Source organism: Erpetoichthys calabaricus, chromosome 5 (assembly GCF_900747795.2).
Source record: "Erpetoichthys calabaricus chromosome 5, fErpCal1.3, whole genome shotgun sequence".
Classification (NCBI taxonomy): Eukaryota; Metazoa; Chordata; class Cladistia; order Polypteriformes; family Polypteridae; genus Erpetoichthys; species Erpetoichthys calabaricus.
Genome location: NC_041398.2, coordinates 180,009,173 through 180,035,482, shown reverse-complemented (window position 1 = coordinate 180,035,482; position 26,310 = coordinate 180,009,173). Strand labels below are relative to the sequence as shown.

The 26,310-nt window shown below is 37.4% G+C and overlaps 1 protein-coding gene and 2 pseudogenes across 10 annotated transcripts in view; all 3 read left to right on the top strand.

Annotated features, from left to right (window-relative positions):
• The window catches only part of add1 (adducin 1 (alpha)), a 132,750-nt gene that overhangs the window by 34,652 nt on the left and 71,788 nt on the right, over positions 1-26,310 (top strand). For all 10 annotated transcript variants that reach the window (XM_028802267.2, XM_051928588.1, XM_028802264.2 and 7 more), the window contains exons 2-3: positions 20,471-20,685; positions 23,798-23,960. In XM_028802267.2, coding sequence (XP_028658100.1) covers positions 20,491-20,685; positions 23,798-23,960 — 358 coding nt within the window. In that variant the 5' untranslated portion in view covers positions 20,471-20,490. The remainder of the gene's footprint in view (positions 1-20,470; positions 20,686-23,797; positions 23,961-26,310) is intronic.
• Positions 9,078-14,443, top strand: LOC114652835 (craniofacial development protein 2-like; annotated as a pseudogene).
• Positions 14,889-16,088, top strand: LOC114652834 (uncharacterized; annotated as a pseudogene).

Genomic DNA, 26,310 nt, shown 5'->3' with positions numbered 1-26,310 from the left:
TGAAAACCTGAATTAAGCTACAATTAGTGAAGTCCTGTAGAATGTTGTATTTAAAAAAAACAAAAAAGTGCTCTTTCATATAATACCAATAAATGATTTTATATGCTTCCTTTTGTTAGTGTATTAAAGTCAAAATTGCTTCTCTGTGTTTTATAGCTTATGTTATTCCAAAAATGATAGTATTTTTTTTTCATTTTACTTTTGTAATGTGTGCAAATTAATGTGGTTATTTACTGTTTATTTATTAATCTGGTAATTATTGTAACATTTGTCAGAATGGCTAATACGTATAAGGTAGACCTGGCTGTGAGGCTGTTGGTAGGCATGACTTCTATTGTATTTGATGTGCTTTCTGTACATTAGCAAATTATAGAATAATATTTATGAAGTGCATTTACTTCTACAGGATTCAATGACATTCCATACAGGTAATATGGTTAAAATCTTTATAGAATTGTCTTTTCTTCAGTGTTTTTCACTGTTAGTTTCCATTCATCTCTTGTGTTTGTCTTGTCAGTTGAATAGCTGAAGTCAAATTAATAGTTTTCCATTTTGGAACAGTCTGAGCAAATTTTGTTTTACTACCTAGGCATGATAGAGGTTGGGCTATAGTGCTGATATGTGAAATAATTAAAGCATTTGTAATTATAAAGCATTTTTTAAAGTATTAAGTCTTATCAGTATTAACCAGACTTGGCTAATACTTAAAACTCTGCTTGTTTAGTGTTACAGTACATCCGGAAGGTATTCACAGCGCATCACTTTTTCCACATTTTGTTATGTTACAGCCTTATTCCAAAATGGATTAAATTCATTTTTTTCCTCGGAATTCTACACACAACACCCCATAAAGACAATGTGAAAAAAGTTTACTCGAGGTTTTTCAAATTTATTAAAAATAAAAAAACTGAGAAATCACATGTACATAAGTATTCACAGCCTTTGCTCAATACGTTGTCGATGCACCTTTGGCAGCAATTACAGCCTCAAGTCTTTTTGAATATGATGCCACAAGCTTGGCACACCTATCCTTGGCCAATTTTGCCCATTCCTCTTTGCAGCACCTCTCAAGCTCCATCAGGTTGGATGGGAAGCGTCGGTGCACAGCCATTTTAAGATCTCTCCAGAGATGTTCAATCGGATTCAAGTCTGGGCTCTGGCTGGGCCACTCAAGGACATTCACAGAGTTATCCTGAAGCCACTCCTTTGATATCTTGGCTGTGTGCTTAGGGTCGTTGTCCTGCTGAAAGATGAACCGTCGCCCCAGTCTGAGGTCAAGAGTGCTCTGGAGCAGGTTTTCATCCAGGATGTCTCTGTACATTGCTGCAGTCATCTTTCCCTTTATCCTGACTAGTCTCCCAGTCCCTGCCGCTGAAAAACATCCCCACAGCATGATGCTGCCACCACCATGCTTCACTGTAGGGATGGTATTGGCCTGGTAATGAGCGGTGCCTGGTTTCCTCCAAACATGACGCCTTGCATTAACACCATAGAGTTCAATGTTTGTCTCATCAGACCAGAGAATTTTCTTTCTCATGGTCTGAGAGTCCTTCAGGTGCCTTTTGGCAAACTCCAGGTGGGCTGCCATGTGCCTTTTACTAAGGAGTGGCTTCCATCTGGCTACTCTGCCATACAGGCTTGATTGGTGGATTGCTGCAGAGATGGTTGTCCTTCTGGAAGGTTCTCCTCTCTCCACAGAGGACCTCTGGAGCTCTGACAGAGTGACCATCGGGTTCTTGGTCACCTCCCTGACTAAGGCCCTTCTCCCCCGATCGCTCAGTTTAGATGGCCGGCCAACTCTAGGAAGAGTCCTGGTGGGTTCAAACTTCTTCCACTTACGGATGATGGAGGCCACTGTGCTCATTGGGACCTTCAAAGCAGCAGAAATTTTTCTTTAACCTTCCCCAGATTTGTGCCTCAAGACAATCCTGTCTCGGAGGTCTACAGACAATTCCTTTGACTTCATGCTTGCTTTGTGCTCTGACATGAACTGTCAACTGTGGGACCTTATATACAGTAGACAGGTGTGTGCCTTTTCAAATCGTGTCCAATCAACTGAATTTACCACAGGTGGAATCTAGTTAAGCTGCAGAAACATCTCAAGGATGATCAGGGGAAACAGGATGCACCTCAGCTCAATTTTGAGCTTCATGGCAAAGGCTGTGAATACTTATGTACATGTGCTTTCTCAATTTTTTTATTTTTAATAAATTTGCAAAAATCTCAAACTTTTTTCACGTTGTCATTATGGGGTGTTGTGTGTAGAATTCTGAGGAAAAAATGAATTTAATCCATTTTGGAATAAGGCTGTAACATAACAAAATGTGGAAAAAGTGATGCCCTGTGAATACTTTCCGGATGCACTGTTAGTAGGGCGTTCTTTTTTTATGTTGGGAATGATTTTAGTTTTTAGAAGTTTTTTTGTTAGTGCCATCTTCACAAAGTATATTAAGTCAAACATTATCTCATTTTGTAAAATATGCATGTGGCTAAACTAGTGTCAGCAGAATAATGTCTAAAAACCATTCTAAGTGACACACCTTTCAGGCCTTCAGCATTAGAGTGTGGTTCTAAATTCAACAATTTGATGCATGAAGAGGCGATAAGCTTCAATTGCATAGCTAGCACCATTTACAGGATAATAGCTGATTAAGACTGGATTTATACTGTTTGCAAAGGCAAATTGTCTGAAATAAGCTGAACACCATGTTTGCTAGTGAAAAAAATATAGCTCCGACACAACAGTTTTCATGTATATCCTCAAAGTCCTTTGAGTATTGGAAAAAGCTGGTTAGTTGGAATGGCCAGTTTAATATTCTAATTCATGGTTGTTTCAGTTTATTTTTAAATAGCACAGTCAATCAGACCACACAATTTCTCAGTAATCTAATAAAAAATAATTTTATGTTCAAAACATTAATTAAATATCCATTAATAACAATGTTATTGTTAATAAATGAATCTACATATATGAACAATCATGCAGGCACATTTTGCAAGTTCACAAATTGTGACTTATTTCAGAAAAGTAATACATGTATCATTTTGTTGTATTATATTTCAATAATATACATGTGTGTACTATTCAGGAAGTCGTATTGAGCGATTTCAGTTGGTGATCACTAGACACTGCCACTATCTTTACTTTAAAAGAGCCATCTACTGGGAGATGCATTCAGTTAATTTCTGAATCTGGTAATGACTAAATCAACATCATTAAGTGAATTAGAGTTTTAGAATATTATGATAGTAAACATAATTTCAGACTCTGTAAACAACTGTTTATGACAATACTATTTACAGTGTAGTGAGTAATGCAATACGGATAAGACTTTAATATAAAGAAGCGGGATCATTAATGCAGTAAATTAGCCTTTTTTCTTTTCATTTTGCTGAATAGTTGCCCTTTTTGTTTTTAGTGTTTGCAAGATGCCAGTCATTTGCTTAGCAACCATTCCTAAGGCAGTCTTCAAGTAATTTCTTTTGCTTGTCTCAACACTATAAAGAGCGTCTTCTGAATGCATATTTTTCCTTCGTCTTTCACATTCTTATTCTCAAATGTTCATCTCTTTTTCCACTCGTTTGTCTGTTTTTCTTCTTTATTTTAACTTTCATTGAAATACTCCGTATAAACTTTTGCCTGTACCTGACAAAATATTTTTTTCTTTGGTTCATTTACAGTAGAAACATATTCTTACTAAATACTTTATTTGGCTTTTACATTTTAACACTTGAAATCATCGATCAGTTCCTGGGGCTCAACCTTTGATATAGCTGTGTGAAAAAGTAATTACACCCCATCTAATGTTTTTTCCTTTTCTAACATAATTGAATATATCAAAATTTGTTCATTTTTTCAATAGTATTGTTGGGCAAAGGTAATGCAATTTGGAGAAAAAAAAAAAGAATTTGATATTATGAAAACTTGTTCAATGTAAAATGAATACATTTACCACTTTTTTCTATGGAAAATGTTAGTACACCCCTGCCTTAATAGCTGATACTGCCCTTTTTGACAGAAAGAACCACAAGTAGGCCTTTAATTTAACTGTCTACCAGTGTCTCGGACATCAACTGGGGGAACGTTTTCTTCCATGGAGAATTGTTTGAGAGTGTCATGCATACACAGTCAGTTTTAAATCCCTCTACCCAGCAACTTGTTAGGATTCAGATCTAGAAGTTGACTTGGCCATTCAGTAACTCTTCATTTCTTTATTATTAGCTATAACTTAGTGCATTTGCTAGTTTGTTTAGGGTAATTGTCATGTTTGCAAGTTCCACTTTTGGTTGACCTTCAGTTTCACCCTGAAACACTCTTTAGTTCAATGAGGAATTTAAAGTGGATTCTGTGATGGAGATCTGACCAGGCATTGGTGCCGCAAAGCAGCTCCAAACCTTAACACTTTCACCACCATGCTTTATAGCTGGTGTCAGGTTTTTCTGGTCAAATGTCTCTGGTTTTTGGCAAACATGCCTTCTGGTGCTATGGCCAAAATCACTGTCTTTGCCTTGTCTATTCAGAATGTATTGTTCCAGAAGTCCTGATCTTTGCCTTGATGTTCATGGGACAAACTTTATTCCTGTTCTGATATTCTTTCTAGTTTTTTTTCTTCCTTGCAAACATCCACTATAGATTAATATGTGCAGCCTTTATCTAGTAGTAGACTTGGGAACTTTGACATCAACAGTGACGAGAGCTACCTCTACATCCTTTGCTGAAATTTTGGGGCTGTTGAAGATGACTTTTTGCATCTGCTCTCAGGCTGAACTTGATGTGGTGGCCTAACCTGGACACATTGACAGTTTTTAAAATCTTCTTCACTTGTAGGAGATCTTCCGGGCAGTGGAATGGTTGAATTTTCCTTTCTTTAGAGATCATTGTAAATCCCATCCCAGACTTGAGGGCATCTGTAACCTTATTTTGAAGGCCTCAGAAAGCTCAATTGATATGGGTATGGTGATAACATATAGTTCAACAACAAAGTGCAAATCAAGTTAATATTCTGAGGTTTATGTAAGAAAGGTTCCTCCAATATCCTCTTTATTGATGATCTGATCATTTGCACTTGTATTCTAATTTTAGTTATTTGAGGTAGTGAATGTTCGGGTGTACTTACTTTTTCTTTGTGCCAAAAATATAACCAAATGTTCTTGTATTTATACTTCTTAAATGAAGGTCTTAATATGTCAACAGAAAAATAATGGGGTGCACATAGTTTTAAGGTGAAGGTTGTAAATATTGTTACATTTTTCACAGGAAGAGACCTGAAAATGCAATACAAATGGGTCTTGACAGCAAATGACTGGTTTTAAATGGACAAATAACTTGTTGTATCTATTGCAATTTACTGTCATATGAAAAAGTTTGGGAACCCCTCTTAATTCTTTGGATTTTTGTTTATCATTGGCTGAGCTTTCAAAGTAGCAACTTCCTTTTAATATATGACATTCCTTATGGAAACAGTAGTATTTCAGCAGTGACATTAAGTTTATTGGATTAACAGAAAATATGCAATATGCATCATAACAAAATTAGACATGTGCAAAAATGTGGGCACCCCAACAGAGATATTACATCAATACTTAGGTGAGCCTCCTTTTGCAAATATAACAGCCTCTAGACGCCTCCTATAGCCTTTGATGAGTGTCTGGATTCTGGATGGAGGTATTTTTGACCATTCTTCCATACAAAATCTCTCCAGTTCAGTTAAATTTGAAGTTAGGGGACTGTGATGGCCGTTCCAGAACATTGTACTTCTCCCTCTGCATGAATGCCTTTTGTAGATTTCAAACTGTGTTTTAGGTCATTGTCTTGTTGGAATGTCCAACCCCCTGCGTAACTTCAACTTTGTGACTGATGCTTGAACATTATCCTGAAGAATTTGTTGATATTGGGTTGAATTCATCTGACCCTCGACTTTAACAAGGGCCCCAGTCTTTGAAGTAGCCACACAACCCCACAGCATGATGGAACCTCCACCAAATTTGACAGTAGGTAGCAAGTGTTTTTCTTGGAATGCGGTGTTTTTCTTCCACCATACGAAGCACTTTTTCTTGACCAAATCATTCAATTTTTGTCTCATCAGTCCAAAGCACTTTGTTCCAAAATGAATCTGGCTTATCTAAATGAACATTTGCATACAACAAGCGACTCTGTTTGTGGTGTGAGTACAGAAAGGGCTTCTTTCTCATCACTCTGCCATACAGATGATCTTTGTGCAAATTGCGTTGAATTGTAGAACGATGTACAGATACACCATCTGCAGCAAGATGTTCTTGCAGGTCTTTGGAGTGATCTGTGGGTTGTCTGTAACTATTCTCGTAATCCTGTGCATATGCAACTCCTGTATTTTTCTTGGCCTGCCAGACCTGGGCTTAACAGCAACTGTGCCTGTGGCCTTCCATTTCCTGATTTCATTCCTTACAGTTGAAACTGACAGTTTAAACCTCTGAGATAGCTTTTTGTAGCCTTCCCCTAAACCAGTGCTCCGCAACCGGTGTGCCACGGCACACTGGTGTGCCTTGAGCCGATACAGGTGTGACGCGGTCAAATAAGACAATTTTCTAACTAAATAATATTTCAACGGTCCTCCTTAGAAACACAATAACGAGAATACGTGCAACGAAATATTCGCGTAAATAGCCTTTTAAAGGTTTCATAATTTTATGTGTCATTTCTCTGAAATAATAAATCCCATTGCCTGGTGCCTGGCGCCTACGACGTAGGCCCTACGTAGTCGCCAGACAACTCCGTAGTATGCTTTGATAGCCAGAGCGCTCCGTGCCCTCACCTAGATTCAATTCAGGCCGACGTATTAGTCGTGCTACGTCGCATTCACTCGTCTTGCGACAGTAGTTATCATTCATTACTATTAGTTGTGTTGCTGAATTGTGTATGGTTAACGTTCTTCGTGTGATTCATATTTAGTTTTATACCCCTTTAAATATGGATAAATTTTTATGTGGAAAAGATTCGTCTTCACGTACAGATGATGAAGAACTCAGCACAAGTGTTGCAAAAAAAACAAAGAAGATTGTGAAAAGGAAGTACAACGAAGACTACATTCGATATGGATTCTCGTGGTGTGGTGACGAAACGGCTCCAAAGCCACAATGCATCATTTGCGGCGATCAGCTATCAAACGAGGCAATGGCACCCAGTAAACTAAATCGTCATCTAAATTCAAACCATCCCAATTACGCCAAAAAAGACAAACAACTCTTGTGTTAATTAAAAATGATAAGCGGTCATGCTTAAAAGATCTTGGCCAAGAACTTCGGGTTGCGCTGTCAAATATTGAGCCGAATATAAAACTTTTGTGTTCATTGAAACAAGCGCAGGTATCACATTAATCAGTCATTATGTTATAATAATTATTAAGATTGTATAAAAGTAAATATAGTATAGTTTTTATGTATGTATACTTATAATAAATGTATACTTATAATAAAAAATGAAAATTTATTGTAAAATTTGTATATTAAATTAATATCTATATATCAGTGGCGTAGCTGGAGATCATGTTGACCGGGGCGTTGAAAAATGTGACGCCGCAAAGCTTAAAGAAATTTTTTTTTTTGCGCCTCCTCAAGGAACAAAAAAAAGAGGAAACTACCGTAGTTTGGACGCCCCTAAATAGCTGCCGCTCGGAGCGGACCGCCCCCAAACCACACCCCCCCCCCCCTTCGCCACTGCTATATATTTTAGCTTTTGACGTGCTGCGGAAATTCTAGGAAGAACTTTGGTGTGTCGTAGGTGAGAAACGGTTGCGGAGCACTGCCCTAAACCATGATACTGAACAATCTTTGTTTTCAGGTCTTTTGAGAGTTGCTTTGAGGATCCCATGCTGTCACTCTTCAGAGGAGAGTCAAAGGGAAGCACAACTTGCAATTGACCACCTTATATACATTTTGTCAGGATTGGACACACCTGTCTGAGGTTCAAGGCTTAATGAACTAATCCAAACATTTTGGTGTTGCAAGTAATCAGTATTGAGCAGTTACATGCATTCAAATAAGCAAAATTACAAGGGGACCCAAATTTTTGCACAGCCAGTTTTTCACATTTGATTTAATTTCATTCAACTAAATACTGCTCCACTGAAAATCTTTGTTTGGAAAACACCCTTGTACTCAGATGTTCCTAGGAAATGAAAGACATACCACTGTTATCCTTTTTTTTTTTTTTTTTTTTTTTTTTTTTTTGTTGAAAGTAAATTATTATGTAGGCTGAGAGGGGGTTCCCAAACTTTTTTCATATGACTGTATTAGTTCAATTTGTCTTTTTCTGAAAATATATTCTCTTTAGTAAAGAGCAATATGAAAAATTGGCCTATCCAGATTTTTCAGGCATTAGACAGTTCCCCACACCCCCATTTTTATTTGATGTGGATTTCGGTTTTTTGTCTGCACCTATGTTAGCAAGCAGAATTTGTAATAATCAAACTTTTTGTATATACTCTCCTGTTATCACATAACATCAGCACTTATCGCAGCGGTTTTGAGTATAGTGCTAGAATTGGACATGGATAAAACACCATTTTCTTGCAGAGCCCACTTTTGACTGATAAGAGCTTATAGGCTTGGCCTATGTGCATTGCTATGTTTTTATTGCTCCTGAACCTTGGTGGTCTTTAAATAGCTACACATATAATGATCAGGCTAGGGCTCAAACCCAGGTATTTTGAGACATGCCACTAAATGAATACTGAACTGAAAATTAAGTTTTATGTCTTTTTAGCAGCCTTAGTTTGACAAAGCTCCTCCCATTAGGGTTTTCTCTGCCGTCTTATATGCTTTGTTAATGAAGTTTTTAATATGTACTGCTTTTGTCCATTTTTTATTGGATGACAATAAGTCTGTAAATAATGGTCCAATGATAAGGTCAGCTGGCCAGAGTAGACGGGAAAATAAAATCTGGAGAAAAAAATAAAATCTGTGAGGGTTCCAGGCCAAATGACTGCCCAGCCCCTATGGGGCATTTTGCCTAACATGAATGTTCTTAAGTTTTTCTTTTTTTGTTGATAAAGTAGGTCTCTTGGCAGGTTGTGGTGTCCTCTTTCAGTTAAACATAACACATGGCTGCACAGGACTTTGATCAGGTAGTGGTGGTGCAGAATGGTACAAAAGCAAAGATTAATAATGACTTCGGGTATGTTAAGGAGTATGATAATTGTATGTGTATCTAGTTTATTTAGAGTCAAAACTAAAATTTAGTTAAGAATAGGTCAAATTAGAAAGTGGATTTTTAGGAGTTTTTTTTTTTTTTAATTATCTACAAGGTTAGACTGTTGTATATCTATTGGTAATAGCCAAAAAGAAGAAAATTTCACACGTTTATTCTACAAAAACGCTACAAGATAAAATAAATTTCATTACGACACAAGAAAGGGTATACAAAATAGATTTTTTTCACTGTGTTTTAAAAATGGTGTCTTCGAGGTGGTGGCCATCATTAGCGATACACTCTTTGAGACATTTCTGAATGCTTGCATGACTCTTTCGGCCATTTCTTTCGGTGGTAAATAGCATCCTTGAGGTCTTCAAGGTTTTGAGGTAGATGTGTATACCTTCAACTTGAGAGAGCCCCACAAGAAGAAATCGCACAAGATCAGGCGAATGTGAAGGCCACCCGACATCACTGCGCATAGAGATCAGCTTCCCTGGAAACCTATCCCACAAAACTTGCTTGTATCTCCGTGCCGTATGAGCTGTTACTCCATCCTGTTGAAACCAGGCATCCACCACATTCATTTTTTTCCAGTTGGGTCCGCAAAAAGTTCTCTACCATTTCAATGACCATTGCCCCACCCCAAAAAAAGAAAGGGCCTACAATGCCAAACTCTGCAACTGCGCACCAAATTGTAACACGCTCACTGTGCAGGGATCTCTGAAGTTCACAAGGGTTGGTTTCAACCCAGTAGCCAAAGTTTTGCTTATTTACACAACCATTCAAATGGAAATGTGCCTTGTCGCTGCACATGATGATGGCATCTTGAACGGTTTGCAGAATGTTCACGCACAACTCTCTACGACTCTCCCAGTCTCTGTCAGTGAGTTCCTGCAGTAGCATCATATTGTATGGATGGAAATTAAGATCCTCATGTAAAATCCTCCTCAAAGATGTATTAGAAATGCCTAAGGCGGAAGCATGTTTGTGTACTGTATGTCTAGGAGACTGCAAAATTGATGCCCTTACACCTTGGATATTTTCAGGCGTTCGTACACTCCAAGGACGGCCTGGAGATTTTCTAAATTTAGCCACTCACTGAAGAATTGTTTTCCGATTTGGGAAGTCACTGTTAGTAGGAATGCTGAAGTGCATAGTGATGAAGGGTTTGTTGTTTTTGAAGAAAACTTTGACAGTGAAAGCACGGTGTGTACTGGACCAAGGCATGTTGCCAACTGAAAACTGCAAGGGATTGCCCATCAAAGGACCCCCAACCCACTCGGCTGCTTCTACCTTGCACAATGACCTTGAGAAATGTGGTACTTCATTTTGGCGCATCCTATATATTCTAGATTTTTGGTGCATAACAGCAAAAGGCTACCTCACCAGTTCTTGTATGCTTGGCGCTTGAAATAATAAGCAGACCACTATTACCAGTTCTATGGTTAAAACTTGGAATGTAGGAGGATTGGCACTTCAAATTTTAGAAAGAAGCTAGATTGTTTAAAGATTCATATACCATTTGTAGTATTTTGAAGTCAATTCTAAAACACACAAGTAACCAATATAACAGTGCTAAAGCTGGTGAGACATGCTCAGATTTTCATTTTCTTAAGATTTTTGCTGCTGTATTCTGGACTAACTGCAACCAAATGTCTTTCTTCAGTATACCAGTTAGGAGTGCATTATGGTAATCTAGCTGAATAAAAACAAAAGCGTGAATTTCTCAGTATCTTTCAGTTTTATAGGATGTCTATCTTTTGCAGTGCTCATTAAATGAAAAAACACAATCTTAGTAATGTACAGTAGTTGATATTAACTTCTGCCTTGACTTTTAATACAAAGGGATCAAGTTTATTTCTAATACCGTCAATATTTCCATTTTTATTAACAAGATTACAGTGTTTTGCTTATTATCCTTTTCAGAAAGACAAGACAGACTGTGTAAGACAGCCCAGCGTGTTAGGGTCACCAGGTGCTACAGATAGGTAAAGCAGTGCATCATCTGCATAGCAGTGGTACCTCACCAGTGTTTTGAGATAATTTGGCCTAATGAGAGCATTTAGATTGAAAATAACAGCTGGCCAGTAATAGTTCCCTGTGTTTGTCATATAAAATATAATCACCACCACTAACAATTTTCTACCTGTTAAATAAGACTGAAACCAATTTAAGATACTGCCTGAGAAGACCAGCCTATTGAGTAAGGTGATTTATTAATAATACTGTCGTCTATGGTGTCAAATGCTGCACTCAGGTCTAGTATTACAAGAACAGAAACGTACCTGCATTAACCCGTGAGGAATTTACTACTTTAAGCAGTGTAGCTTCTGTGTTATTTTTTTTTTTGACTAAAATTTATTAAGAATATGTTTATTTTAATAATTATTTAATTGCTTAAAATGGCTTTTTCTAGAATTTTACTGAAAAAAAGGTAGCTTGTCAAGATTAGTTTCTTAAGCAAGGTTTACCTACTGCAGTTTTTAGACAAGGTGGGAAGACAACTGAATCTAATGATGAGTTTACTATGTCAAGTACACTATCAATTAGCACATCCAAGATATCTTTAAAAAATCCTGTTGGGACTGGGCCAAGAACATAAGTATTAGGTGAGAAATTATTCAGCAGAGTTTAGTAAAACCTTTTTTTGTAAGAGAATTTAATTCTCTAAAAATAACAGGAGGTTTAACAGGAGTCATTTTGGAGGGATGTACTACAGTATATTCTTTCTAATTTTGTGTTAAAAAATGTAGTTTTTCATTTGGTTGGAAGTTTCTGGGAGGGATTTCATTGAACAAACTGGGATTAGAACACGATCAATCGTTGAGAATAAAAATCTTCATTTTTCTACATTATCATGTAGAATTTTAGAAAAAATAGGCCTGCCTTTCAAGATGGACTGCTTTATTATGGCTAGCAGTTACATGTGCCTCTAGTATTTCCTCCATTTAATAAGTTTTTCTCCATTTACACTTCTTCCTGTAGCATTTTCTCTTAATATCCCACACTCTGCATTTTCTAAAGTATTTAAGTGCTAGGGGATTTCTTAATTTTTTTCAGGGGACCCTATGTTGGCTGCTCCCTTCTGGATCGTTACCTTGTCATGAAAAGGGGGCTTGTGCATCTCTCTGTGAAGCCACAAGCTATATCGTGTAGGGTGACCCAAGACGAGCAGGTCATGGCACAGAGGTCACAGTCCACTGGAGAAGGAACTGGCAACCCCCTCCAGTATTTTTGCCAAGAAAATCCTATGGACAGAAACAATGAAAGACATATCAACAGGGCGCTGGAAGATAAGCCGTTCAGGTCTGAAGGTGCCCAACAAGCTACTGGGGAAAAACAATGGATGCGTATGAGTAATTAGTAGAGCTAATGATGCTTTTGGATCAGAGCAGAGAGGGGGTCCATCTGCTGAGGTACTCAAGCATGTTGAAAGGAAAATCTGTTGTTATAAACAACAAAATATTATCAGAACTTGGAATGTAAGATCTATGAATCAGGGTAAACTGGATGTAGTCAAAGATGAGATGACAAGACTAAACAGCGACATCTTTGAAATCGGTGACCTAAAATGGACTGGGAGTGGTTATTTTACATCAGATGACCACCAGATCTTCTACTGTGGACGTGAGACTTATAGAAGAAATGGAGTTGCCATCATCACTAATAAGAGGGTGTCCACATCAGTGCTTGGTTACTATCCAAAAAATGACAGACTGATCTCACTCAAGTGGCAAGGAAAGTCATTCAGCATTACAGTGATCCAGGTTTATCCTCCCACAACTGATATGGATAAGGCAGAAGTTGGACAATACTATGATGATCTACAACATCTTCTGGACACCACACCCAAAAAAGATATCCCATCTATCACAGGTGATTGGAATGCTAAAGTAGGCAGCCAAAAAAAAACATGCAATAACCGGTAATTTTGGTCTTGGCGAAAGAAAGGAAGCTGGTCAAAAACTAGTAGAATTTTGTCAAGATAAATCAATTATTACAAACCCCCTCTTCAAACAACATAGTAGAAAACTTTATACATGGATATCCCCAAGTGGTCAATACCGCAGTCAGAATGACTACATACTTTGCAGGCAGAGATGGAAAAGTTCTATATAATCAGCTAAAACAAGACCTGGGGTCTTGTGTTTAACACTGTGCGTAGAATTCACACTAAACATGGCATATGGACAAAAGTGGAAATCCCAACGAACATGAAATTTAACACACGTGCACGTGCCTACAGCCCCACCCCAACTCCTCCTGGACTTTTGCATATTTTAATATGCAAATCAATATATCACCTTCCATTCAGTGTTTGGTTAAAAAACAATGGAAAAGGCATGTGAAAAAAAAGAATTTCAACGAATTCAAAGTAGAGGCAAGGAGAAACCATACTATTTGTTGGCTTATGCAGTGATATAAGCAACAAAAACGTGGCAGAGATACTTGAAGTCGCACAGTGCCTAAAAAAAAAAAGAAGTGATAAGATATCACAGTTGTCGTGACAAGGCAATGCAATGCTCAGGTGGTGATGGTGCTGCTGTGTCGAGTACGTGTTCGGCCGCTGGCTGCACACACACCTCTGCCTTGGAAACCTCTGTGCGTCTGCTTGGCCATGTGCTGATGGATGCTGTTCTGGAGTCACAGAATGCAACAATGGATGCTCTAAGTGATGTGGCCAATGAACTAAGGAATATAAGGGCTGTACTATGTCACATTGCCCACAAATTAAATTAATTGATTAAAGAATAAATACTGCATCTGGTTACCTGTTTTTACATTCTGCTAATTACATTCAAATGAAGTTGTAATGCTGTCCAAGTTGGATGATCATTTCATGGGTCTGGTTCATCATAGTGCATCTCTTCAGGTGTACATGCTTGCACACTGCGACTTTCTATGCACTACAGACCAGCACATTAATAGAGTGGAACAATGTGTAATGTGCATGCAGTTGACTGCTCCGATTACATTTGGAAAACCGGATGTTACTGGGAATTGCATTTTAGTGTTTCGCAGTTCACCCACAGTGTAAGTAAATCGCATCTATCTGGATGACAAGCGGATAATACCATCCTAAACAGCTGGCATGGCGCAACTCTGTGATGTTTGTGAAATAGCTGATTGGTCAGCAAGTTCACTTTGAAAGGCTCCTATGATTTAAAAACCAGAGAGTGGACAGAACTTGCAAAGGATCAGGTAGAACACAATTCCTCAAAATCTGCCTTTGTAAAGCCGGTGTCAGTTCAGCACACGGCTCCAAGAGGATAGCTCGTGGAAATTGAAATTTACTTAGAAGCCAGTCATCTGTAAATACACGCTCTCTTTTAATTCTTCCATTTGCGATGTCTTCTAGCGACGCTAAAGCAGCTATGGTAGTTGGGACAGTTTTGTCATTCCTTGCACCATTATATTGTTACAGAATGATTATAGTCAAGTGAGTTAAATTTGTAAACGATACGCAATTAATTTTGGTGTATTTGCTAAATCCTGTGTCATTGATGCAAACATGAAAAAGAGAAGTAAATTATACAGTAACAGTGCTTTGATGCTGGGTGCCGCCAGTTTGCAAAACTGAGCAGAAACATGTGTCCGCAAGGTATAGGGCTACCGTGAAAATGTGTGTGGCTTTACGACAAATTTAGTTTTTATACATCTCAAAGTGAGTGTGGAAATGGGCGTACACAACATTTTTGTGTGTACGCACAGTTTATACATGAGGCCCCTGGAGCTGACTGGTTTAGATCATCATCTCCTCATTCCTAAGGTTAGAGTCAAACTTAAGAAAACAGGAAAAGATATCAGACCTGTTGCATATGATTTTGACAATATCCCACATGAATTTTCAGTACAAGTTAAGAACAGATTCAGAGGATTAGACCTGGTAGGTAGAATGCCTGAAGAACTATGTACAGATATTCGTGATATTGTTAAAAATGCAGCAGCAAACACTATTCCAAAAAGAAAGAAGACTAAGAAGGCTAAGTGGCTGTTCAGTGAGGCTTTAAAAATTGCTGTTAGTGAAAGAAAAAGGAGAAAAATTTGTCAAGCTGAATGCGAAGTTCAGAGAATAGCACGCAGAGATAAGGAGATGTACCTGAACCAACACTGCAGGGAAGTGGAAGAGGACAACAGAAAAGGGTATACAAGAGATTTCTTTAAGAAGATTGAAATTATCAAGGGAACCTTCCATGCCAGAATGGGAGTGGTGAAAGACAGAGATGGAAGAGATCTGACATAAGCAGAAGATATTAGGAAAAGGTGGCGAGAAATATACAGAACAATTGTATAAGAAAGACCTAGATATTGCTGAGACTTTTGATATGAACATTGAAGAGTGAAGTCGAATGGGCCTTTGAAAGCCTTGCAAATAACAAATCGTCAGGGAAGTGATGGAATTTCAGCTGAATTGTTCAAAAGTCTGCATGGTAAGGCTGTTGAAGTGCTTTTAGCAGTTTATCGACTAATATGGAAAATACAAGAGTGGCTGCAGGATTGGTAAAGGTCAGTTTTTATGCCAGTTCCAGAGAAGGGTAATGTCAAAGAGTGTTCAAATTATCACAAGGTAATGCTTAAACTTCTGAAAACTAGACTTATGCAAAACATGGGATGAAATTTGCCAGATATACAAGCTGGTTTTAGAAAAGGTAGAGGCACTAGAGATCAAATTGTCAACGTCCGCTGGATAATGGAGAAAGCAAGGGAGCTCCAAAAAAATGTCTACTTTTGTTTTATTGACTAATCTCTCACATTTGATTGTGTGAATCATAACAAACTCTGGCAGGTTCTTAGAGAAATGGGCATTTATCTCATTTGCCTTTTGAGGAACCTCTCTGTAAACCAAGAAGCAACAGTTAGAACCGAGTACAGAATAACTGACTGGTTCAAGATTGGAAAAGGAGTATGGCAAGGCTAGATTTACTTATTTAATCTATATGCTGAATATAATCCAGAAATTTGGTTTAGAGGAATTACAGGCTGGAATCAAAGTTTCCAGAAGGAATATTAACAACCTCAGATGTGCGGACAATACAACTCTTCTTCACTTTTGGCCATCAGGGTGGAAGAGCCTGTTGATTATTGTTAAAGAAGAGAGTACAAAAACTGGCTTGTTGCTTAACATCAAAAAAACTAAGACCATGTCATCTATTATGATGAAATATTTGAAAATAAATGGGGAAGAAGTTGAAATAGTATTAGAGTTTATCTTTCTGCAATCAAACATTTCTGCAAATGGTGACTGCAAACAAGAAATTAAAAGATATATAAGATATAATATCACGAAGAGTCTGACTCGACTAAATGTTTGAAGAATGAAGTGATGTTGGACGTAGCTCTCATATTAGGAAAAAATATATATATAGTAATCCCTTGCTATATCGCGCTTCGAGTTTCGCGCCTTCACTCTATTGCGGATTTTATATGTAAGCATATCTAAATATATAAACATGGGTTTTTCGTTGCTTCGCGGTGTTTCTGCGGACAATGGGTCTTTTTACTTCTGGTACATGCTTCCTCAGTTGGTTTGCCCAGTTGATTTCATACAAGGGACGCTATTGGCGGATGGCTGAGAAGCTACCCAATCGGAGCACGCAGTTAAGTTCCTGTGTGCTGATTTGCTCAGCGACGGAGCGCCAAATTCGATTCCGCTGCGTTAACCAAAAAGTCTCGTCTCGCTCATTAAGCATCAGCGTGTTTCGCTGTGTAAAGAGTTAACTTTTGTGCTCTTTTGTGTTTATCTTTGTGTATATTCAAGCCCTTTGTTATGGCTCCAAAACGATCTGCTCCTGCTACTCCTTCAGAGGCCATGCCCAAGCACCAACGGAAGATGCTAACGATTGCCAAAAAGGTAAAAGTGTTGGATATGTTGAAGGAAGGGAACAGCTACACTGCTGTAGGACGCCATTACGGCATCGATGAGTCCACGATTCTTTTTATTTAAAAAGGAGGAAAAGAATATAAGATCTATGGCCACAGTGTACTTTAACCAGAGCGCAAAACGAGTTGTAAGTGGATGTAATAAGGCGGTAGTCCAGATGAAATCTGCTTTAGGGATTTGGATTGAAGACTGCCGGAAGGAGAACAACGCCGGTGCTACACAGTTGCCTGAAGAGGCTCCTTTAGAAGAGCTGTAACACTCTCCTTTGTTGTGCAGTAAAATTAAACTCATCGTTATCGGACAAGTTGCCGCGTTATTGTTGGTGAGTAACCATAATTTTCTACGTACAGTACTTAGTACATGTACGTATGTTTAGTGTCACTGTACACACATTTTACTGTTTTTTCTTGCATTGTACGTATTTATTGCTGGTGGCCTGTCTATCGTAATGGCTGTAACATATGTGATATCGGAGACGCTTGATATCTTTAAAATAATATTTAGGTTTTACTGTATATAAACAGTGTGTTTTACATACATAATTTCAACAAATCTTACCTAATATCTAAGACAATACAAAGGGTATATACTGTATAACTGTGGGAAATGTTTATAAGAGTGTGGGAGAGTTTATAAGGGCTTAAAATATATAAAAATAACCATATAAACATACGTTTTTTTACTTCGCGGATTTTCACCTTTCTGGAATGCAACCCCCGCGATTGAGGAGGGATCACTTTATTCCTTTTTTCTGATAACATTGCTGGCTTTGCTTGGCACTAGTATACAGTATGCATCTGGATTTATGACACAGCTTAGGTGTTGTCTGTGAAAGTTTGGTCTATATTGGCTTTTTTGGTGAGGTGTTCTGGTTTTCCTCTTACATTTTGCTTGATCATGTATAGTTATGGTATTCTACCTGGTTCTCTATTCAGGTTTGGTTCATACCTGCCCCAACACATGAAATAACTAATTTTTAATGAAATAAAGAAAACTGGATATAATTTTAAGCAGCCTTTAATTTTTTGCTTATCAGTAGTTTTTTAAATATTAAATTTACTCCTTGCATAATTTCCAGGGTTCACTCCTCCTGAATACCATTTATTATTGCTACCAGAATCCTCTTCAGTTCCCTCAATTTAAACCTGAATTAAATGGATCAAATTGTTGAATATGTGGATCATCTTCACTGGTGATGCACCATCTATTTTTATTTCTTGCCTTGTTCTCTTTACCAGTATAGGCTTCATTTTACAGAGACCTTGAATTGGATTAAGTAGGTTCTATACATTGGTTGACAGATGTGTCAACTTTTCAGCATTACTTTAGATTTCTGTGAGTGTGTGTTTTTTTTTTTTTATTTGTGTTTTGTTTAAAGCTACAAAGTGACTTTACTCAGTAACTATTAGTTTATTTGCTCTCCAGTTCATTTTCCTTAGCTCAAAACCCCCAAAATGCTGTTCTCTACCTTTTTGTAATTGACTTTCATTTTTAAAGTAATTTTGATACAAGCCTAATGCTGTCATTAAAGATGACATAATTTTTATGCTGACAAAGTACATTCAGTAAGCAGCTACAATGCCTCACTGTTCCCATAGAAGTGCACAGAAAAAATAAAGTGTGATATACATTATGCTAACTGTTGTTTGCACGTTTTGTTAGTGCTTGGTCATGAGTATATGTGTTCAGAAATTAGAAATTAGTAGTTACTTAATCAAGTCTTACTGTACTGCCAGCTAATAAAGTGAGACACTGAGTTTTTTGGGTTAATCTGCCCTGTATCACTATTACAGCAATCTATGAATTGAGCCTTTTATTTATTTTTGACTTTTTTAACTCAAACCTTCTAGTTAAAAATGATTGGTATTGTTCATTTTTTGTAATAAAAATAAATATATGTTAATGTGTTTAAGTAATATAGCAAGGTTTCGAGGAGCAGATTTACAGCAAATAATAGTGATAGCATTATAATTGTGCATTTCTTGGCCTTCATTCAGCATATACCAGGAAGCTTCAGACAAGCAGAAAATACACTAACCTATTTATAAAAATAAATGATCTCAACTGAACAGTCTGGGCACGGTGCCGTTGTGTACAGGCTCGCAGCATGAATATATTTCATTAATATATTTCAGAAATCTTGCTAGTTATGTGAATTGAATTAAAGATTTTTTCGTTTTAAAAACGCACTGTAAAAGTGTCCTGTGGTTCATTTGAATTGTTGTATACTTTAGGACTTATTTTATAATAGCCCGTGACAGATCAAACTTGGCTTTAATGTTCATGTCACGTTTTGTACTTTCTGAAAATCTGTTCTATGTGTAGTTGCTAGTAGTTCATTTGCATTTCTTCCTTTTGGGATCTGAAATCTTTTCACATGTATTTGACGATCGAATGCATTAACTCGACAGTTGTGTACAAAGGCACCCTATTGGTTCTGAAGTAGTTTTTAATTTTGTTTCTTCTTCTTGTTTAAGCAAAGACAGTGCAGTAAAGCTCATCGAGGAATACAATAAAAGATTTTATTAACTTTTCATAAAGTTAATGCAGTAATTTTCCAAAACTGGTGTCTAAAACTTTTTTCTTGACAATGTATTCATTTACCTTGCAAGGCATCTAGCCTTGTGAAAGGAGCTATATAAAATGTTGTTTGATAGAGGTTTAGTACCAAAAAAGTATTAATGATGATAAAAGTAATGTCTGACCCTTTGCTAATACAGCATGCTTGTGTCGCTCCCTTCAGTCCAATAATTAAGAACAAAACTTTACAACTGTACTCTTGATCATTTTCTTGTTACAGACTTGTATGGCATTACTATCATGTCATTATATCATTTCTATCATGTCATTATGTCATTACTATCCAATATTATAGCATTCTCAAAATATACGTAATTCAAGGTTGAAGAGGGCCATAATCCTATCCCAGCAACATTAAATATGAGGCAGAGACCTAGTGTAGCCTGTCTGTCAGGCCATTACAGGACTCATTCACACACATTTAATGATTTTTTTTTTTTATATATATATTTATTTGACACTTGTTTGCATTTTTTATATATAATATATATAAAAGGTTTCAACTCGGGGAAATTCCTTTTCTACATATTATAGGTGTATCTAAAATTGAAATGAATTTTTAAATGCTTTTCATTCACAAATGGTAGTATTGGTCATGAAGAGGTGCTGTTATTCCTAGAGTTATTATACATCTTGGTGTGATCAGTGTAGCAGAAATACAGTGAACAAAACAGTAACTGTTTAGAAGCAAGTAATTGGCCTGAATAAAGGCTTAATTGTGTTATACTCTTGGATCATTTGGATCATTTTCTTTGTATAATAGCCATTTTGTATATTCAGGAGACATGATGTGTGGGCTAAATACATTATTTTTGACTTTGTTTTCTTCTTCTCTACAGAACCATAAATCTTGAGTACTATGAATGGTGATTCAGCAGCTGGTGTGGTGACTTCCCCACCCCCAACAAATGCTCCCCACAAGGAACGCTACTTTGATCGCGTAGATGAAAACAGCACTGAATATCAAAGGGAGAGGAATATGGCACCTGATCTTCGGCAGGACTTTAACATGATGGAGCAAAGAAAGAGAGTTTCAATGATTCTTCAGAGTCCTGTAAGTTTCACTTCTTATATACTTGTGTGAAAGGTGTATATTAATTGAAAGCATAATTTATGTATATAAGTTGCATAATCATATTCATAGGATGTTGGCACAATGCAGTATGCACACATAGATGTGGCTTTAAGAAGTAGCACAATATCTGAATTTCTCCAGCAGAGTATTCTCTGGTATCCTCACATTAAATCTAGCTGGGTATTAGTGACCTAAAAAATTAAAACAGTTCTTAGATAACATGAAAACATTTAAATGCTGCTTGAGGAAGTAAGGGAATAATTTCTCCTTCATAGTGATAGAAATAAAGTGGAGATCCTGGCAATGTGTTTGGAAAAGTGGGATGGTGTGATCTGAAAGATGCTACAATATTTACTCAGCATATACAGTATGAGGACATATCAAATGACACTTATCACTAATAATCCTCGTTACAGCCAACAACATGTTTCAGCTATTTATTGGATGAGAAGGAGTAGGTATTATATCATTTCTCCTCATCGGATGATGATATGGCTGTATATGCTGAGTAAATATTGTAGCATCTCTCAGAGCACACCATCCCAGTTCACTTTTCCAAACACATTGCCAGGATCTCCAGTTTGCCACTGCTACTAATAATAATCTTCATTATGCTTTAATAGTCTTTTTTTTTTTTAGTGTCTTGATTTCTTTGCCTAGACTAAACTTTGAAGAAAGTGAAAAAAATACAGTAGATAAATTAAAATAACTAGGATAAAGCTACAATGCATTGGATTTCACTAGTGCAAAATTCAGGCAAAGCATCCCTAAAATTTAAACTTAATTCTACTTAATTCTACCAAACATTGAACATAAAAATAATGATCAACTGCTTTTATAGCCTTAGAAATCTTAATACTCTTAGCTGTTACCCTAGCATCCTTCTCCCAATATACCCAGCATCTCTCCTTTAAACATGTCCAAACCAACGCAATCTCACCTCTCTGGCTTCATCTCCAAACCATCCAGCCTGAGTTGACCTCCTAATCTACTCATTCCTAATCCTGTCCATCCTCATCACACCCAATGAAAATTTTAACATTTTTAACTCTGCCACCTCCAGCTCTGTCTCGTGTCTTTTTGTCAGTGCCACAGTCTCCAACCCATATAGCATAGCTGGTCTCACTACCATCTTGTAGACCTTCTCTTTCACTTTTACTGGTACCCATCTGTCATAAATCATTCCTGACACACTTCTCGACCCACTTCACCATGCCTACACTCTCTTAATTACCTGTGTTCCACACTCCCCGTTACTCTGTACTATTAATTCCAAGTATTGAAACTCATCCACCTTCGCCAACTCTACTCCCTGCATCCTTACTATTTCTCTGACCTTCCTCTCATTCACACACATGTATTCTGCTTTGGTCCTACTGACCTTCGTTCCTCACCTCTCTAGAGCATATCTCCATCTTTCCAGGGTCTCCTCAACCTCCTCCCTACTCTTGTTACTGATCACAATGTCATCTGCAAACATCATAGTCCACTGGGACTCCTGTCTAATCTCATTTGTCAACTTCTCCATCACCATTGCAAATAAGAATGGGCTCAGAGCTGATCCGTGAAGTAATCCACCCCTCAACCTTAAACACATCCATCATTCCTACTGCAGACCTCACCACTGTCTCATTTCCCATGTACATATTCTGTAACACTTACATTTCCATCATTATCCTTTACCACCCTAACATTTTGCTTATCTTTCCCAGCTCAGTCCCTCTGTTTATCCATTCGGTACAGGTCCTTTTCTCCCTCCTTAGTGTCCAGCCTTTCGTACAACTCATCATTCACCTTATCTTTAGCCTTCACCACCTCTCTCTTCATCTTACACCTTTTCTGCTTGTACTCCTATCTACTTTCTTCACTTCTCACTGTCCCACTTCTTTGCCAACCTCTTCCTCTGTATACTCTGCTGTAATTCCCCATTCCACCACCAGGTTTCTTTGTCGTCCTTCCTCTTTCCAAATGTCACACCAAGCACCCTTCTAGCTGCCACCCTTACCACTACTGCTGTAGTTACCCAACTATCTGGTAACTCTTCACTACCACCTAGTCCCCGTCTTACCTCCTCCCTGAACTCCACCTTATAGTCTTCCTTTTCAGGCTTCCACCATTGATCCTTGGCTCTAGCTTAACTTTCCTCCTCTTCTTGATCTCCATTGTCATCCTACTGACCACCATCCTATGTCTGCTGCCTAACTGCACTTTCCACTGCCATCACTTTGTAGTCTCCAATCTCCATCAGACTGACCCTCCTGCATAGAGTATAATCCACCTGTGTGCATTTTCCTTCACTCTTGTACATCAGCCTGTGTTCCTGCCTCTTAAAATACATATTCACCACAGCTATGTCCATCCTTTTCACATAATTCACTACCATCTGACCTTCTTCATTCCTCTTCTTGACACCATACCAACCTAATCCCCTCTGTTTCTTTCACCAACATGTCAATTGAAATCTGCTCCAATCACCACTGTCTCTTCCTTTTTCACACTCTCTACCACTGAATCCAACTAACTCCAGAAATATTCATTCTCACAGTTCTAGTTGATGACCACTTTTTTATTATTGCCCTAACTGTGTAGAAATGGGCATTTTCAGGCAATATTTGGTTCTGTTTCTCCTCACACTTGTATCCCAATTAATGCAGAATTCATTTATTTTAGCTGGAAAGTTCCTATATGCTCCAATTAACTTAACAATGTCCAATTTAAATATGAAACATGCTTCATTTACATTGTTTCACATTAATTTCCAAGGGTGCAGACAGTTGTGGCATGTGTTTTTGTTAAAAATATTTATTTCTTGATGAGGGCTTTGTTTTTCTTTGAATGAATTTGTTTCAGTTATAAGTCAGATGTTTCTCATTTTGTTTAGTCTAAGATGATGGTTCTTCAGCAGTGATTTTTTTTTTTGATTTTTTTTTTAACCCTTACTAATTTTTCAAGGGGTGCCTATAGTAGTGGAGGGCAAAGTATGATATAAGCATGTGGTACTAGCTTTGTCAGTGAATTCTTTATTCAGTATACAATACGTTTATACCATATCCAACTCTGATTCAGTTTTTTGTTTTTATTCTTCATTTAGGCTTTTTGTGAGGAGTTGGAAACCATGATTCAGGATCAGCTGAAGAAAGGAAAAAACCCAACCAGCCTTTTGGCACTTCAACAGATTGCTGATTTTATGACCACAAGTATGCCAACCATGTATCCAGCAGCACCCCAGGGAGGCATGGCATCTCTCAACATGAGTGAGTATCCTTTTTTTGGTGACAGTAGAAAATTATGATAATAGTTATCCATTTTATGTTGTTGGTCCTGACAAATTTTTATCTTCAGTTTTTGTTGTTGACTTCTTATAGTAAACAGTTTGGTTTATAGTCATAGTAATATGGAATGTAAAAGAGAACACAGAAACAAGAAAAAGGTTTGGCAATCCACCTTGTATATTGTCGTTGGTCAATAGCTTTGTAGAGTGGTCTCAGAAGACTAAATCCAGAATGGAACTGACTGGGGAAGGCAGGTGACTGGCTTTATAGGTTGTGGAAAAGAAGAAGAGAATCCAAACGTGCACCAGTGAAAGTGAGATCAGCAGGAAGGCATGGTCTGGAGAGGGAAGTGAAAGTTTGTTAGGCTTTAGCTGGTCTTCCCTTATGGGGTTCTGCAGAGGAGGGAGAGAAGACATTGGTGCACTTTGTCAACCCCTGACCTGGCGTTTTACCCTTAGTTAAGCCCATACACTGCCTCCTATGTGCACGTGTGTGAGAGAAGACTGATGAAAGTATATGAATGTCTCAGAATGTAAATCCTATTGACATGTTTTAAATGTGTATGAACATCAATCAGTCAGTCATTTTTGGCAACATTTGCTGATCTTTACACTAGTTACTAAGTCTGTTTTGGTCAAGTTCTGTCCTCGTGTTATCTGCAACTTTCCTGTATTCTTGTGATCATCCATCTGCTTTTATAGTGTGTGTTTATAGTATGTTTTTAATATACGTGTATAAGCATAATATAGGCTTGTCCTATGGTTAAATTAATTATATTTAATCAAGTTGGTTCAACAGTGTCCAGGAATCTGTTGTGAAGTGACTGCTGTACAACCTATTAGCTGCTCAAACTGTGAAGACTTGTGCCTTTCATATAAAGCCTTAATATGTGACACAATTGTCCCATGTGAAAGTAATGTGAAGGAATTGTCAGATCTTTCTGAATGATGTCTCCTGGCCGTGTATTTTCATAAATTTTTGAGGTCGGCAGTCTGATTTGATTCATTTTGCTAACTTGGTAGTTAATGCACTGATTTATTTCATTCATGAGCAAAATCTGAGTGGTACATTCATGGGTTGTAGTCTGCCACAGATATTTCTGCTTATTGTCAAGAGATTTTAACTGTTGCATCATGTATGTTCTGCTCTCAAGTGACAAGGGAAGGAACATTGTGATTCTGGGATGTTTAGGCTTGGCCACACTGTTTATAAGTGCATTGTTGAAAAGTGGGAGAGTTTCATATAAAAAACTCATAAATGTAGTCTTTCTCCGCTATTGTTAATGGAATAGCTTAGATCAGGGTTTCCCAAACTTTAGGTCAAGGCCCCCAAAAATGTTGTACCATCCCGTTAGGGCCTCACTAATAAAGCCAATGATGCAAAGTAGAGCATAATCTTTGGATTTAAGTTACTGCTAACAGTAGTGATATTGCATGATTTTATATAATAGTAGACCTGTTAATAAGAGCAAATGCTTAACTACTGCAGACTATTGACACATATGTGATTAACTGTCAAAAGATATCTCTGAGTTAGGGGTTTTCAAACTTTTTTTTCTTGACATATAGCCTTCTGGAATTAAGTTGTAATTTTCTTTCAGCTTTAAATTGTTAAGTACTTTTACTGGCCACAACTTAAAGTGAACTCCCACCCTCCCTTCTAATATTGCAGTTGTGGATTTTAACAAATGATTACAGAGAGTTTTTAATGTGATTGTATATGTCTTTTAGCTTTAAGTGCATCAGATGCTTTTTTTAATTAATTATGTTTTTAATATAAGAATGGTATACATTTTTTGATGAGGAATAAAAATTAGCCAAAAATCTCCATATGTTTAATTTACAAAATTATATAGTTACGTAAGAATCCTGATTTAAAAGAAGTAGAAAAATTTATAAGTTGCATATGACTTCAGGTGAAAAAAAAGGACAGCTCATGTCAATTGTGAAGGTTGGGTACGTTTTGTTTTATAGGGTCATTTTTTTTGACAATGTCAGGTTTGAGTTTTAAGAACTGTAAGCACAGTTCTGTTTCAGCCTATTACTGTGTTAATTTTTAAAGGAAGGATGAAGGTTAACATTGGCATTTGTAATTATAAATAACTGTTCAAAATTGCTGCCTTTGAATATTCCCAAGGCTGCCAGTTTCGAAAACAAATCTGAGATGATCTCTTTTGCAATAAATCCATCTGTGTTGAGCAGTCTCTATCCTGGCCCAGTCAGCATGAGGAGGTGTGGAAGCAAGAAAAAGCCACGACCTATGAGCCAATAAAAGCAGTGGAAAACTTGAATTTCGCTTGAAGAGGAGATTAGAGTTTTGAAAAACAGGAGTA